The sequence below is a fragment of the Periplaneta americana genome, chromosome 5 (assembly GCF_040183065.1).
Source record: "Periplaneta americana isolate PAMFEO1 chromosome 5, P.americana_PAMFEO1_priV1, whole genome shotgun sequence".
Lineage (NCBI taxonomy): Eukaryota > Metazoa > Arthropoda > Insecta > Blattodea > Blattidae > Periplaneta > Periplaneta americana.
In genome coordinates this window covers 78,718,018-78,735,547 of record NC_091121.1, presented here as the reverse complement: position 1 = coordinate 78,735,547, position 17,530 = coordinate 78,718,018, and the positions used below count along the sequence as shown (strand labels likewise).

Below are 17,530 nucleotides of genomic sequence, written 5' to 3'. Positions count from 1 at the left end.
GCTACAGAATATAGTACTGTAATAGCAACTTAAATTTTATGCAAATATCAGAATTTCAATTCAATAAAATCACACACACGCATACACATAAAGAATATGAAAAGAAAGGAAGAAAGAAAGAAAAAAAAAAGTGTCATGAAACTAACACATACCGTCTTATATTATGTCTTACATATTTAGCGACAATTCAGTTCCTTTATCATGTTGCAAATTATATTACTGTTTATAGTTTACTTTCTTGAATGACCATTCAAAAGATATATCTAAATGAAAAATTTAATATGCACACTGTCCAAAAGAAAGACGAACTTTCGTTTCTTGAATTACACACAAATCCCAAAATTAAGTCATTTGATTTAATTTATGAATCATATGGTTTAAGTACAGGACCAAACTTAATAATGATAATGATAATGATAATGATAATGATACTAATAATAATAATAATAATAATAATATTTATTAGCAGTCAATAGACTTGCCACTGAATGCAATTAAAATACACACTAACTTGGAGAACAGCGACTAGAAATGAAACAGATTAACCAACACTGAGATCACAGAACTCGACTCGGCGAAGTACCATCTTGCAAGTATACAAAAAGTGTTGTCTTTATCGCTTACTGCCTTTAGATGAATTATGTGCTCATAGTTAACTTACGTATGGAAGAGACTGCCAATTAAATAGTTGCCACAGCTTCGTTGGATTGCGCATACACGGGTCTTCCAATTTTCAATAACAACAAACATAAACTAGACTTAATTTCACGAATAACACACGTGATATTGTTCCTTAGGTGATTAACTGTTTCTGGCTTGTTGGCATAAACCCGTTATTTAACATAACCCCATAAGGAGTAATCCAGCAGAGTTAAATCACATGATCTCGAGTGCCAGTTAACATCATCACCACATGAAATGATGAAGCCTCTGAACTTTTCCCTCAAAAAGTCGACTGTTTCGTTAGCAGTATGACATTTGGCGCCATCTTGCTGAAACGAGACGTTTTTGAGATCCATACCTTCCAATTGAGGCCAAAAATAATCCCTTATCACACCCCGGTATCTCACACACACACCATACATTTCATATAATGCACAGAATGCTTGGCAAACGGATTACTTTTTTTAATAATACATTTTAATAATTTCTAAGCATTATGGAATGGTATAACGTTCCATGATTATTTGTCAGCAACAACTGTAACTATAGCTGCTATAGCTTCATAAACACGGCAGCCTGCTGTTATATGTTAAAAGTAGGTCACTCTTATTGGAAGATTCTATATATACGAAATGATGTATCCTTAAGCCACATATCTCGGTCAATCATAGTTACATGAACAACATGAAGTTCACTGTTGTTGCCAATGTTACATAAACTTACTGACTAGGCTCTCTTAAGATCTAACTTGTACTCTGAAATCTAAATATACAATTATTGTTACTTGGTAACTAATGCATTTAGAGTCCCACCTACACTCTATTTAATCACTATTGCCAGTACTAGAGCACTGAGATTCAATGAAAACAATAACAATAATAACAATGCCTCTCAAACATGCTACAACAAACCATTCAGAAATGCAAATCCACCAGTTCTAAAATTCGTAATTATTGACATCTGAATTAGTTCTACTGCAGCCCTCAGAACTACAAAACATACAGGTTTTTGAAACACATTTAATGGAGACTGCCTCTATGTGGTGTTTCTTGATAACAATCCAAAACAGTAAAAAAAAAAAAGCATTCAAATTACTAATCTATAAAAACGAAATGTTATACAAATCAGAATTTTTACTTACCTACTATTTCCTAATGTGTTCACCTTGACAACAAGGCAACTATCTGAGCAGTTTTGAAGAGTTAGCCTCACGGGCATCACACACAACCTGAAATATGTCAATTGTGTAAGTGTCTGATTGATTTCAAGGCAGACATAACACTCCATACTTGAGTGGGGGAGAGGAAGCAACTTTTGATGTAAATACGTCTTTAAAATCGGAATGAGATAATAGGGTATCAGGACGGAAATTGAAATAAATATGGTCTCGTTTGATTGGATATACTACTACAATGCGAGCATGAACTTGGGGGGGGGGGGTTGCAGCAACTGGCAGCTATTTTAGGGGTGTGCGAAAATTTCCGGGCAGTAGGCTTATACCTCACAACTCGATGTGCTAGTGCCCTGATTTTCGTGCCAAATGAAAGAACTCGTCTATATCTGTCAATTTAAGACAGATGTAATCAGACTTCTATGTGCTAGTGCCTTGATTTTTGTGCCAAACGAAAGAACTCGTCTATATCTGTCGATTTAAGACAGACGTAATCAGACTTCTATGTGCTAATGCCTTGATTTTTGTGCCAAACGAAAGATCTCGTCTCTATCTGTCGATTTAAGACAGATGTGTCTCCAACACAGCCACACCCATTTTTTAACTTCTGCATTAAATTTGACTAATTTCCACTCTGGAGATCATACATACAATTATTGACTAAGGAAAAAGAATTTGTAATTAAATGTAACACATGTAGGTAGTAAAATTATGTTTTTTTTTCCTCTCTCTTTCTAAACCATTTCCAGCTCAAATAGTTGATCGAATATAAAGGCTCTGAAGTAGCAGAGGAAAATTAGTGCACTGCAGCCTCTTTCCCAGGATATCATGGAACTCATACGACGAATGCTTTATGGAGCAAGTAATCACAGGAGTCCCTGGAGTTGTCTCAGTATTCAGGTATAGCACAGCACAAACAATGGTACCAGGTAATTTTAGTATACTGACAGATATGGATGGGACTCAAATAAAAATCTGAAGCAGAATATAAATGTCATACCTGGACTGTCTGAAGTCATGTGTGATTCTGGGAGGATGCCAAATACTGTAAGTGACTAGTCTCTGGAGGATTTCTAGAGGCGCGTATTTTTCTGGAGTCCCAGAACTTCGAGATGAGGCATCATCTGGGCCAAATATTCTAAGAGGTCCCAATGGCTCTTGATGTGGCATATGTCCCGCTGGTTCTGAAGGCCATGTTACAGGTGTGCCTACTTTCTCCACAAGTAGATGATGCTGGCCAAGAGCTGATCGTTTCTTACCTCCACCATCTGTCACACATGCCTATAAACAAATAATAAAAGCATACAATTTTGTCCTCTATAAGGTAAGATGAAGCTACATAAAGAATGATTTTTTTTAATGGTAGATATGTTGATATTACCGACACTGTAATACGCAAAGACTGTAGATCACTTCGCTATTTTAGAACAGAGGTGGTGCATCAATTGGAAGTAGATTTACAATGTATCAAGCATGATGAATTTAATTTTTTATTATTAGTAACAAGGGAATGATTTAATGACAGTGGTGAAAAGTGGGTTACACGCAAAAATCATCCACAATTCACCAAAATTCTTACTTAGAATTTCTGGGATTTCAACTCTGATCTCTGACAGAAGTTAATTTTTTAACTTTTCATCTAGTGGTATGCCTATATCTGAAATTTATGTCTAAATGTATACATACAGACAGAAAAGTCGTTAGAGACATAAACCTTCGAATCCTAATAATTTCACAGTCATAATTTTATGATATTATATTTCTTATTGTATCCTGAAATGATGTCCAAACTTCATGGAGTGCTTATCGAAGTCCAGACAAAAAATATGACCAACTGCAATATAAGCCTTTGAATGAACAACGTACCCTGTACCCTAGATCATATATGTAACAGATAACTCCTCGCTACGTTAAAATCGGCAGCACTTTGAAGAGAACAACCACCAGGATCGCCACCCTTCCGCCGTAAATGAACACGAGATGGCAGCACAGTCGCTAATGCAATTCAAATGGGAATTACGACGTGACTCCTTATGTAATAACTAGATGGCAGCGTAGTAAACCTGACAAAAGTTGTTAACCTCAAAGCCTATAAGCCCGACATATCTGTTACATATATTATCTAGGCCTGTACATATTGGTAGCTTTCGTACCGAAACTGATAAGTTGTGTAAGCTTGAACTATATATCTATCAAATGAACAGTAGTAACATAGTTCTCGACGTCATCGAACCAGCAAAACAAACATGTACAGTCGGGTGTTAACAAAATGTGTCTTTGTGCCAATGATCCAAGCCTTAGAATAAGAAACAAAATACTGTATAAAAAATACAATAATTGGCAATTAGAATCTTCGTAATTTTCAATATAAAATAATTTATCCATACATATAAGAAAAACAAGTAAAATACATAATTATATGTACAAGCTTTGTTACTATTAATAATAATGTACAGTTTCAGTTCTATGTTCAGAAAAACAATATCTGTACTCTAAAAATGTTTGTTCTGCCACAAGACGTAACTGGAGCAGATCTGAAATATGATACATTATTCCTTACTGTATCACCAAGTAAATAACAGCTTTGTGAATGCATTTCATATATGATATCTCACATTAAACTCATAATTTGTTTCAAGAACATTTTTCATTTTTACTTTAATGACTATTGGGACTTCTGCGAATTGGCATATATATCTAAATAATAATTATACTTCCACATCTCGCAGCATCAGTCATATCTATATTTTTGGACTGTAGCAGAATGATTGCTGCAGGAAATTGTTTGAAGAGATACTGAAACATATCAACATTATTTCGTAGCACAATGTCCCTGAACTAATATTCGTTTTGTAGATTGTAAATCCACATTACATAATTATCAGCAATCTTGAAGTATTGCATTCATCTTCGTGTGACTAGAAGATTTAAATTCTGCCATGTTAAAAACCTCTCACTAAACTGCACAACTCAACTGCGAATGTTAGCACATACTGAAATTGCTCCTCTTCTGTACTTATTGCCACAAACTAGTTATGAATGTCATCCATCCACACTTGCTGATATACTGTGAGTTATTTATGTGAACAGAGTATACTATACACAGAAGACAGCTCAAGCAATAGAGTTGGCTTGATCTATATGCGAGGCTGCACTCAACCTGAAAACTATGTTTTTGTACGAACTTCCTAAAGCTGCTTTTAACAGTTGGAGTTTTCAATAAAGCACGATTAAATTTTATATGTTCATAAATGACGGGCCTGAACTGAGAAGCAAAAAGGCATGATATTATGCTGAAGAACCTGCCACTGGAAACTAATTCGATACACTAAGATTGTCTGTAAAAAGTATTCATTTCGCACTTTTAAAATATATAACCTCACAAAGAATATTAACTAAATGAATCTACAACACGCATACATATCAAAATCTGAGAGATAAATATTGGACATACATACCTTCCACCTGAGTATAAGAGTTGCTTCCACTTTAAGAGCTGCTTCCATATCCCTCACAGATGAGTCTCTATCATCACTGCTGCCAGGTACTGAGGTCGATGCATCAGGCGGATGGATTGACATATCAAATGCATCAGATGAATCTTTTGTTCTTCCAGCTTGATGACGATTGAAGAAGTCAATATAAGGACTTTCACTTAGCGATCCAGTGGGTTTTTTAGTTTCATCCATAATTACATCAGAGAAAAAGCTTTTCTTGGAGTCTGTATAAAAACATTGACATTCATGAGTATGAGATGACTGCCCCAGAAGTCAGACTTTATGCTAAAAATATTACTTAATCTGTTAAAAGTATATGTACATTTACAACACAAGGAGTTAAACATATCAGTTTCAGTGCTGTACTGCCAATACTGTCAGCTTTTTATGCAGGAGACTTAGATTCAAATACTAGTTAGAAGAAGTGGTATTTGTGGTGGATAAGATGGTATTGTCGCATGTTTTTTTTTCAAGATACTACTGTTTTACTTGCTATCATTCACAATCATCCTTATTTCTGATGCAAAAAATGACAAAATTCCGTATATCACAATCCTTTCACATAACTCCATCAGATTCGTATGACGAAATTCCTTTAAATATGCAACAAATGGGTTGACGTCTAGGTTCTTAGGTATGGCACAGCAATAATGCAACTTAAGATTGTCTCCCCATAAACAACAAAACATATTTTTAACTCTGAAATAATAATAATAATAATAATAATAATAATAATAATAATAATAATAATAATAATAATGATCTAATCTGCTCAGAGGTTTTAGAGCAATATTGATCATACAAGTAATACTGTATTATAACAAGGACTGTAGTTATTTAGAAAGGTAAATTCCGAATTGGTTCCCTTTTCCAATTTCCACTACAAACCTATAATGTTTCACAAGACATAATCCTGACTGACTTTACAAGATTTGCAGACATGCTGATAAATGGCAACAACCTAATGTAATAGCAATAATTTCAACAGCTACAAAATGACCTCACAGTTAAAGTGATGATAAAAAAATAATAATAATAATAATAATGATAATCCAATCTGATCAGAGGTTTTACAGCAATATTGATCATACGAGTAATACTGTACTATAACGAGGACTGTAGTTATTTAAAAAGATAAATTCCGGATTGGTTCCCATTTCCAATTTCCACTACAAACCTATAATGTTTCGCAAGACATAGTCCTTACTGATTTTATAAGATTTGCAGATAAATGGCAGTGCTGATAAATGGCAACAATCTAATGTAATAACAATAATTTCAACAGCTGCAAAACGACCTCACAGTTAAAGCGATGATAAAAAAATAAAAATAATAATAATAATGGTGATGATGATCCAATCTGATCAGAGGTTTTACAGCAATATTGATCATATAAGTAATACTGTACTATAACAAGGACTGTAGTTATTTAAAAAGGTAAATTCCGGATTGGTTCCATTTCCAATTTCCACTACAAACCTAACCTCTCCTATCCAATTCCTAACCTCATCTTCTCGTGATGCAACCTGTTCTAATGAATGAGGCACTGAGGACCGAGTCATAGCAGTATAACCATTTCATCTTATACTGAGGAAATGCAGTATACACCAGTCTAGAAGCTGTAAGGTGGCAGCCCCACCACTGGATTTACTTCCTCCTTTCTAGCAATTAGTTGGAGGGAAATCCTTACACTTGTAAGTCTACAAATAAACTTTTGTGGATTGTAACAGTTCGTTATGATGATGATGATGATGATGATTATTATTATTATTATTATTATTATTATTTGGTTGAATTTGTGAGACACGTGCTCCTTCATAAAATGGGGTGAACAACTATAACTGCTCATGAACGAGACCAGCGTATTCCAGTCATGGACTCTATGTTTCAGATGCTAAGACAGTTTTTTTTTGTAAATTCCGCAATTGCCGTGTTGGAGAATAAAGAATTTTCAGAATGTTGTTTGCAAGTATTGTGGACACCAACAAACCATGCTAACAATGAATGTGTTTTATCACAGTATGGTGCTGTTGTTTCAGACAGATGATGTAATCTGATGGATGAAAATGCTGAACTGTTCAAAAGTTATCTTTTGAGAAATGAAAGGTAGAATGCACAGTTTCCTTTCGAAAATAATAGATGCTAATTTGGAAAAAAAGTAGATGCTAATTTCAAAAAAACAGATGCGAAAAATTCAGGTCCCTATGAATTATTAATGATTATTTTTCCTTTATTTATTGAATAAGTACCATATATCTGTACAAGTTTTTACAATGGAATTACTGTGTTTCATCTGGATTGATTTTTTGGAGAGCCATTAGTGTGAGTTTATAATAAGAGAAACAAATATAACTCATACAAGAAGGTCAAAGTCTGATCCCTTGCTAAGCAGGTGATGTGAGAATATATGAAGTAATTCACTGCCACTGCTGTTGCTGAGCAAGTGACGTTAGATGTTGAAATTTCTGTAACATTTTTTCCAATTGACCCTCGAGCATAAACGTTTCACTTTAAAAGTAGCTTAAAGGATATATGTGGCAAACAACATGCAAATTTCACTAAGATCTACAAAAACCCCTGAAAATACCACTGAAACTGAAATAAAAGCAGTACACGGCTGGGTAGCTCAGTTGGCAGAGCAGCTGGCTACGGACTGGAAGGTCCGGGGTTCGATCCCAGGTGGTGACAGGATTTTTTTTAGTTGCCAAACTTTCAGAACGGCCCTGAGGTTCACTCAGCCTCCTATAAAATTGAGTACCGGGTCTTTCCCGGGGGTAAAAGGCGGTCAGAGCGTGGTGCCGACCACACCACCTCATTCTAGTGCCGAGGCCATGGAAAGCATGGGGCTCTACCTCCATGCCCCCCAATTGCCTTCATGGCATATTACGGGGATACCTTTACCTTTTTACATTTCAGTACAGAAATAAAAGGTAATTTGATATTAATTTTTGTATAATAAATGTTGTAACAAGTTTTAGGTACTTTGGACTTTCAAATAAAGAACTTTCCAAGTTGAACTTCAACAAAGCTCAGAACATAACACTCACCCTTCTGTTCATGTCGATGGGCTTCTGCTACCAAGTGAACAAACTCTTGTGCTTGGAGTTTCACATCTGAAAATGTACAGAAATATTGAGCTTATTTACAAATAAAAAGCATATAAATATGGAGTATATATGGTTTCTTAGCCACATACAAGTTCATCTCCAGTTACTAAATACACTAACCTTCAGGTACGACGACTTTTTTCGATAGTTGCCAGGCTTGACTTGCAAGAGATATTTGAAGTAAAGAAATCTCTGTCATCAGTGGATCTTGAACCTGGAAGACAAATTACAGATTAGTACAATGCAGTTAAAATGGACAGTATGATTTTCTATTAATAATTCCACAGACTGTTTCTTCTTTTATTTCAAAACATAGCAAATTGAGACAAAATTAAATTATACTGTACTTATATCTCATGCCGTATTTCATTGCATAATCGTCACATTTTTAATGCCTTTTTTTTTCCGAGTGAAAATGTATAATGCGACCATTATATGAAGATTAAATTAAAATGATAAAGATTGGTCGCGTCAACTTTCAGTGATAAGCTTCCATATAATGAGGGTGTGTGCGAGCAAGCAGGGCCAAGTTGCTTGGTTCATAGCAGAAGAAGGGGAGGAGAAGGAGGGGAATTGGTATTAGTGTGGGATACTGAAATCTTAATGTGAATAATACCTTAAAAATATAAATTACTGTGGTGTTATTGAATTAAAAACATATTATACCCAGTGAAAATAGGGTGTATACTGTGTGTATGTTTGAAAAATGACATAATGAACACAGTTAAACTTGTTAAATGCCATTATAAATTAAATAACACCGACAGAAGCAGCAATTTCATTTAAAATTACCTGATTGCAATTTTTGACACAAAGCGTTAGATTTAATATCTCCTTAACTCCGTTTCTACCAGCTGCACTGCTTCTTAGGGCCGTGGCAATGAGCTGGATTGAGCTTAAAACAGTGAGTTGCCATGAATGCCTCACAAGACGATACCTGCAAATGAGAAAATAGTGAACATTGTTTTTGTACAGAGAATAAAAATATATATATCTAATATTTATTTCATGCAACATGTACAAGTATTTTCTGCAGCGCACGAGAAAGTCTTTGCAGCAGGTTTATTCATTTTGGGAAGAAACTTGCTACAGCCAAGGTAGGTGGTGCAAAAGTTTGTTGGTGTTGGTTGACTTAGTTGCGTTGAAAATTGCAGCATACTGTTATGGGAACATCAAACAGAAGTTGGTGAAGAGTGTGAATTTACGAATATAGAATGTATTTAAGAGTGATTTCAAAATGTTCAGTTAATAGAGTGACAGATAATTAGGGTTCTATTGTAATGTTTATAACTTCTAGTAGTATGATGCACTCAGCCTTTACTCTCTCGCACATGTTTAAAAGTGAATTATTTTTAGAGACTTTCTTGTGAGCATATAGTCTACATTGTTTCAACACAAGCACAAAAAATAAACCATACCTAGGGTTACTACTGCTGTTTACATTTTCGTAATAGAATAACATTTCGAGATTGGTAGTTCCCTTTGTGTCTGGGGCTCGCAGCCACATAGGTACAGTGTGAGTCTGGCCTGGTGAAAGACGAGATCCTGTTTGCGTTGGTAAATGGATTTGCGTTACTTGATGAGCACCTGGCCTCTGTCCAGTATCTTGAGTTGGGACAGGTACTCCTAATGAATACAACTCTGGAGTCGTTGAAGCCACATACAGGGCTGTTAATGCAGTGTTGCCCGTATTTCGAAATTCCAACAGTACCCTTTGCAGCTCTCCACAAAGCATCTCTGAGTTCAGATCTCTGAAAGTGACCTACAACAAAAACAAAATATCTAGCTCAAGTTGCCTCGTATGTAAACAGAGCATAATACTAAAATATGAGTGAGAGAGAATTGAAATTATGAGGGTTGTACCAAAAGTCATGATTGTCTTTTGAATATGTGGAAACAGTGAGCGATATATTATTGTTCTGAATAAGACATCTAACGACATCTGCTGATGTACCATTGAAAATGACAAAAAAAAGCTACCTTTGTTATGGGTCCCATAATAATAATTGAAAAGATGGCCGACTATGGTGCTTCGTTTTGACAAAGAACTCCTCATGAAAGAGAACATTTTACCTTTAGAAATTCACAAACGATTACACGAAGCTAATGGATTATATTATTTGAGTCTCAGTGTTCGAAGATGTGTTCGATATATTAAAGCCAGCAATACAGCCAGAGCAGGCAGTTCACCAACAGCTTCAATAGAAGACAATTAGAAGAGACTTGACATCCTCATCAAGAAGAAATGCCATGTAACAGTTTGAGAAAAAGCTACCAAGCTTAGTGTAGATCATAATGCCATTCAAACTATTTGGAGAAGCTACGCTACTGAAAAATTTGTGTACAGTGAGTGTCTTGTTTGCTTTCAGAGAAACAAAATTGCCATGAATTGCTTCAGCAGTACACTAAATATGATGATGACTTTCTTTTAAACATGGTGACAGGTGATGAAAGTTGGTTTCATCATTTTGATCCCAAAACCAAATGTGTATAGAATGGCATCATCCACAATCGCCAAGAAAGGAAAAACCAAGCACAGTCCCCCACAATGTTCTGAGATGCTGCAGGCATTGTGATAAGACTTTCTGGCTCATAAGTAAGTCTGAAAAAGCTCTGTTGAGCACTGTATGAAAAGGGACCTGGCAGAAAACCATTCTCCAACATGACAATACACGACCACATATGGTACATTTCACCATGTCATGGGTTAAAAGAAATAGCTGGGAGATCCTTCCTCACCCCTTTACAGTCCGGATTTAGCATCATCAGACTTCGACCTCTTTGGTTTCGTCAAGGAAGGCCTGACAGCACTTTTCAAGATTGATGAAAATGTGCAGGAAACTGTGTTATAGGCTATGCACCACAAGAACAGACTTCTACAGCACAAGTATATTAAAATTGACAAAGTGCTGATAAAAATGTGATGCTCAAGCTGAAGATTATACAGAAAAATAAATAATCATTGAGAAGTAATTTAATGTACACATTTTTCTTTTACATGACATTAGGACACCCCAAAAAAATTAGCGATCATGGCTTTTGGTACAACCTTTGTATTAAATTGTATTAATACTTGCAGCTGTGAAAGCTGGACATATACCCTTTAAGAGCAAAAAAAAAAAAAAAAAGTATCTGCATGCAATGTCTCCGACAATGTACAATACAAAGCCCTAGGTCTTGAATTCCTGCCCAAGACTTTTGCACAGTGTACATTATCAATCACAAATTATCATGGAAAAATTGCAAGGTAAAACCTGCTTCTGAAACCATCCTCTGAACTGTTTCCCCGTTACTTCTCCAATTGTCTCCCCACTGACAAAGAGTAAGGACATCTCTTTTTGTCTGTTTATCCTCAAACTGCAGTACCTACCATACTCTCTGTCCCGTTAGTTCTTCCAGTGTTACAACAAAGACAGAGAGATAAAGTCCCTCTCTTCTCCTACTGATAGTATTGATTTTCGCATAGTGTGCTTCCGAAGTCAGTCATTCAGAGAAAGAGATCAGTGTAGGTGTGAATGTAAAAATGAGGGACAGGCGAGTGAGTTACTGACATTTAAATTGAATGTGATTGACTTTGCTTAAAAATGTATTAGCATTTTTAAACTAATTTCTATAATTAGGCCTACTGTTACCTAACTTCTTTTTCTTACAACCTTTTTACATATGCGCATACAAGACTCCCTCATACTTTTATGCATTAAACAAAAGAAAAACAAGGGGAGTCTAATATGCAAGTAAATATGGTACACACAATGAGCAAAGAAGAAATAGATCCACAGAAATTAAGTTCTTATTTCTTGTTATTAGATACACATTATTTTGTCATAAAAGAAATGAAAATATTAGGTAGAATTAAATATTCGAAATATATGAACACAATGAAGCAATGAAAATATGGTTGGAATGATAGTTTTAGACTATAAATTGGCAAAACTTCTGTAAAGGACACCAAAATTTTGCAACTTTAAGGTTATGTACATACTGGATGCAATATTGATTATGGCAATGGGGAGTAGAATCGCATCAATAAAGTAACACATATTCATATTTTCTTACATGTCTATACTGCATGTGATTCATCACTTCCTGCATTGCTGTCACTGCTTTCCCTGCTATTTCAATCAGTTGGATTATAATCGCGCAGTTCCTAGCAGAAAACAGTGTAGAGTAAACAGAAAAAAGTATAATGAAGAAATAAGAACAGCATTTTTCCAAAAAGAAAAAAACAATATATGACTCCTTGTACAAGAATGTTCTTCTTGTTAACTAACGTGGAGTTCTTGGCAATGAAGCCATTAACTCTCTTGCTCTCCAAGAATGTAGATGTATTAGAAGGACTTTGAGAGCACAAATGTAATATATTTGAAATGAAATATAAAGTAAGACGAAATTCTGTTCAGTGTCAATGTATTTTTTTAAACTGGTCGTAGTTTTTGTTAGAATCTCTCTAATTTGTTAGGAAAGAAATCAACTGTTTCCTCCTTCATTCTAATGTGTTAAAAAACTCATCGCTAAATAAGTGAGTTTTACTATGAAAATTATGGTTGCCAGGTCTGGTTTGTATATTATGAAAGTAATGAACTGAACAAGACATTATCAAATTAAATTAATAAAAATTTTCAAGTTTTTGTATTACATTTTTGCTAAAAGCAACTTTATCCCGAACTCTGATGATGACTTCATTGTTGCAACTGGAGAGACTGCAAGCGAAATTGCTTTACAGTACACTTTATATCCTTTACTTTATTGCACAATGCTGTCTGCATTGCATATCTCATTTATAGATCAGCTCCAAAGTCATAGCACTCGCCTACACGAAACAAGTAATCCAGCAGGAAGAGACATCTAGGAGAGGAGTTAGTCCTCTTTTCCTAGCAAAACATGGTCAGAAGGATGTGGGATGGGGTGAGAAGTTTTTAAAGTTATGACAGAAAATATAGTTACCTAAAACTAACATATAGTTTCAAATTGTAAGATTTGTTTCATGCTTGTAGTCTTAATAAACTAAATGAATATTAAAAGAATCAGAATTGAGAATTATAAAATCAGATTAGTAAAATATGATGCTAGAAAGCTAAGTAACTGGTATCTTATGGTCGGTAGTAACTAAGCGTAAGAGACAACTTGACAGCACGGCAACCAGCATCAGACTAACCCATACATCCCCATTCCATACCACAAAGTAGGATCGTCCCTAAGAAAGACGAAAGAAGATTTCTGAGTGTATGCCATCATTTCAGAGTTACAGTTTACAGAGCATTTACCTAGGAATAGATTTTGGTCAGGTAAATATGGTTGCCCTTTTACTGTTATACAGTAAATTGAATCTAGCTGCTGAGGAAATAGTGTGTACATTCCCCCTAGATTGGGAATGGAAAGGTTTTGTGTTAAGTAGTATGGAAAAATAACACAGGCTGAAGGGACGTCAAGGTCAGAGCATCAGTATACACCAGACTTCCATTCAGTGCTGTTCACTTTAGTTAACTGCAATACAGTAAATATCAGAACAGAAAATATATATATTATTAAAAAAAAGCGTCGTACTATATTTCTGGAGAAATATCCTGGTGATCAACAATCATCGATCCAGCAATTCAGAATTTACTGAAAAAAGTAAGAGGAACCAGCCCATTTTTAAATAAAAAAAATAAGATGCATAAATTGCATTCTAAATGAAGAAAAATTCGATGACATAGGCTATAGTCCCTCAATCAATCTTTTTAATGCATCCAGCTGTTTGCTGACAACATAAAGTCCACTATAGCCCACTGTAGTCTATTCAGTTTTTGTTTTTCACGAGAAATGAGGAGTATTTTGATGGTGTTCAATATAGATGCCTGTTGCTAGTAGCCAGAGTTGGGGTGTAGTCAATATATACTGCAGGACTGTGTCTTCTGCAACTGGTACTGATGATTTTAATTTACTTCTTTTGTGGTTTATGGATGGACAGTATAGAAGAATGTGTTCCAGATCTTCATCATGATTATTACACCACAGACAAGTAGGATTATCAGAAATGTGAAATTGGTGTTGGTACAACTGTGTGACATTGTGACCTGTTCTGGCTCTTGTTAAAAATGTTTGATCATGTACGGGCAAGTTTTTGTACATTTCCAGGTCATTTAGTTTCTTTTGTACAGATGGTAACATTTTTCCTTTGCCAGAAGAGAGTCAATTGTTGAGCCATAGGTTTATAAAATGAGACTTGTACTGAAGCAAAAGCACTGGATAGAGATATCACTTGAAGAGGTCTTGGTTGCAAATATGTTGCCTGCTTTGCAATATTATCGACTTTCTCATTTCCAGGTATACCACAATGACTAGGTATCCAATGGAATGTTATTTCCTTTTGGAGTTTTTTTAGATAGTTCCTCAAGAAATAGCTAAGAAAGTTAGATCAACAGACAGCTGTATCCAAGACATCTGCTTGGAAAGTGACAAAATTGTTAAAACGCACATGATCACACACATAAAAACGTGAATGGAAAGCTTTCATGACTTTCTTCCCAAAAAATAATTCCAATAGTGACAAACTCAAAATTACTTGTTGTGACAGTTACACCTAAAATGGGTTGCAGTAGCTGAGGATGTCACATTGGAAGAAAAACTTCAACACTCACAACACAGTCAATTTACCTGCAAGCAAGGAGCTGACTCAACAACATTGATCTCCAGGCGTCTATCTTGCATGTCTTGAGATCCTCTTTCTTTGGTTAATCTTGGTCTTGGTCCCTTTATAGTAAAAATCTGTTTCCCTGGAATTGATACTGTGGCAGGCGTAGGTTCCGCAGACTGCTGTGTGACTGGATTTGAAACCTGATACGCGATCCCAAGAATCTGAAGCTCCCCAACATACTTTGGTGTAACACATAGCACCACCTACATAGACAATAAGTATAATATTTCTGTAAGCATAACACAGCATGAATTAAATACTGATAGGAACTGTATCTTAGCTTAACAAATTGACCTGCCTCTCCTGATCTGTACATCAGTGCAGTGTCAACGCGATTTTTATGATTTTGTGTAGGTGATAATGAGCTGAGACTCGCTTACTAATAACAAGCAAGACTAGGGACCAAAATCAATTAATATAAGTGTAGAAAAGATTATAATGCTATTTGAGAAAACTACATTCTTTATTTAAAAAAGTAGTGTACAAGTTATGATTGTGCACTTACTTCTTGCACACAGTCAGGTTTGAGCATAACAGAGTCTAAATGCTGCGTCTGGACAGGGCTGTCTGAAGTCTCTGGAGTCATTTCATTATCTACAAGCTGTGACGTAGCACCACCAGATTTTCTGAAGCTCCATAATAATCTAACATCATGCAGAGGTAGTGAAATATGTAGAGGATTCTGCAGCATCACACACACAGTCACATGTTCTGAAATCATAAAGTGTTAATGAACACTAAGTCTTTGAAATTGAAGATCTCTTCGGAATAAGGATGTAACCAACAAAATTATAATTCATGTTTCAGGAGAAAGGAAAATCATTTCAGGGGCATATTTCATTAGGCCTATATTTACTGACAGAACCATTCAACTAATCAAGGATACCAGTTTATTCTATTGCTGAATGTAATAATTTACTGTTATAAGTTAATTCTACAAAATTACTTTTTTCACCTAAGTCGCATATTGCAATAATTTGAAGTTATACATCTTTTTCCAGAGAGGTTTTCAATTGTATTCCACACATTTTTTTTTCTTTTGCTTAATCAAGAAAAGACTATCAACATAACTTTTATCCTAAATCATGTAATAAAAAAGGACAACATACAAAATTATACCAAATTCCTAGGACTTTTTATAGACTCCAGTTTAACATGTGAAAAACATATCAAATATATATGCACAAAATTATCAAGAGTTATATATTTATTAAAGAAATTAGTGACTTGTGTTTCTCAAAATTATTTAAGATGTGCCTACTTTTCGTTCTTTCAGTCGATAATTAGGTATGCCTTAATTTTCTGGGGAAATGGTAGCAAAATTGGGAGTGTTTTAATTTTGCAAAAGAAAGCCATTAGAATTTTATGTCAATCAAACTATCTTGAACATTGTCGACCTCTTTTCAAACAATCACAGATATTAACTGCCATAAATTTATATACGACCTAGTCCTTTACACTCGACAAAATAAAGACAATTACTCATTAATAGCCAATATACATGATCATGAAATTAGAAATAGTGAACAAATTAATATTCCATACTGTAGATTACATAAAACTAGTACAAATTTTTCTGTCATGGGGATGAAATTATATAATAAGCTTCCCAGTCAATATTATAAGTTATCAACCAATAGTTTCAAAGCTAGATTTTATAATTGACTTTTAATTAATCCTTTCTACTCTGTAGATGAGTTTCTTAAAATAAAATCATACGAAATTGTTTTTTAATAAATAAAGTTATTTAGATTAGTTACAATTATTACATAAGAGTGAAGTGTTTTAATTAATTTTAGAGTTTCAAAATGTTTTGTGTTTTCATTCTAATTTCTGTTTTCAATTATATGTGTATTTTCAAATGTATGTTTTTTTTTTTTTTGTGACGAAGCCTATCACTGTATGTTTAATGGCTTAATAAATTGAATTGAATTGAATAATTAACTAATAGGAATAATTATACACTACCTTAATATCTGTCATCATTACCAATAATTAGGGACCTGAATTTTTAGCATCTATTTTCATCAAAATTAGCATCTATTTATCCATCCTCTCAGTGTTTCATTTTCCAGCTTTTCGAGCGGAATATTTGCCTTTTAAAAAAGCTTCTACCATACACTTGGAATAATAATCCTTTTCAAACTCTTTTCGCTTGGCAACATCAAACATTGCAATAACTGAGGTTCGAGACACACGCATGCACACACATACTATTTACGTTTACAACAAATGCATACCTCCTACAATTCCAATAGGCCTAGTTGTATTGTTTGTAGTATTACAGTATAGTTGAATTGTTTGTCTGAAGATCATTGGTAATGAGCCTTGTGCCTCAGCCACCAAATTCTCTTCTAGTTTTGACCACCTGTGAACAAAATCAATTACTTTCATAGTTCACAAATAATTTTTCAAC

The 17,530-nt window shown here is 34.7% G+C and overlaps 1 protein-coding gene across 2 annotated transcripts in view; it reads right to left on the bottom strand.

Annotated features, from left to right (window-relative positions):
• Nucleotides 1–17,530, bottom strand: part of l(3)76BDm (trafficking protein particle complex subunit 8 homolog l(3)76BDm) — a 59,930-nt gene that overhangs the window by 13,820 nt on the left and 28,580 nt on the right. For both annotated transcript variants that reach the window (XM_069826040.1, XM_069826041.1), the window contains exons 12-21: nt 17,355–17,482; nt 15,620–15,825; nt 15,075–15,317; nt 9,857–10,200; nt 9,231–9,375; nt 8,559–8,652; nt 8,379–8,444; nt 5,293–5,555; nt 2,835–3,115; nt 1,805–1,891 (exon numbers count right to left, since the gene is read on the bottom strand). In XM_069826040.1, the coding sequence (XP_069682141.1) occupies nt 1,805–1,891; nt 2,835–3,115; nt 5,293–5,555; nt 8,379–8,444; nt 8,559–8,652; nt 9,231–9,375; nt 9,857–10,200; nt 15,075–15,317; nt 15,620–15,825; nt 17,355–17,482 (1,857 nt within the window). The remainder of the gene's footprint in view (nt 1–1,804; nt 1,892–2,834; nt 3,116–5,292; nt 5,556–8,378; nt 8,445–8,558; nt 8,653–9,230; nt 9,376–9,856; nt 10,201–15,074; nt 15,318–15,619; nt 15,826–17,354; nt 17,483–17,530) is intronic.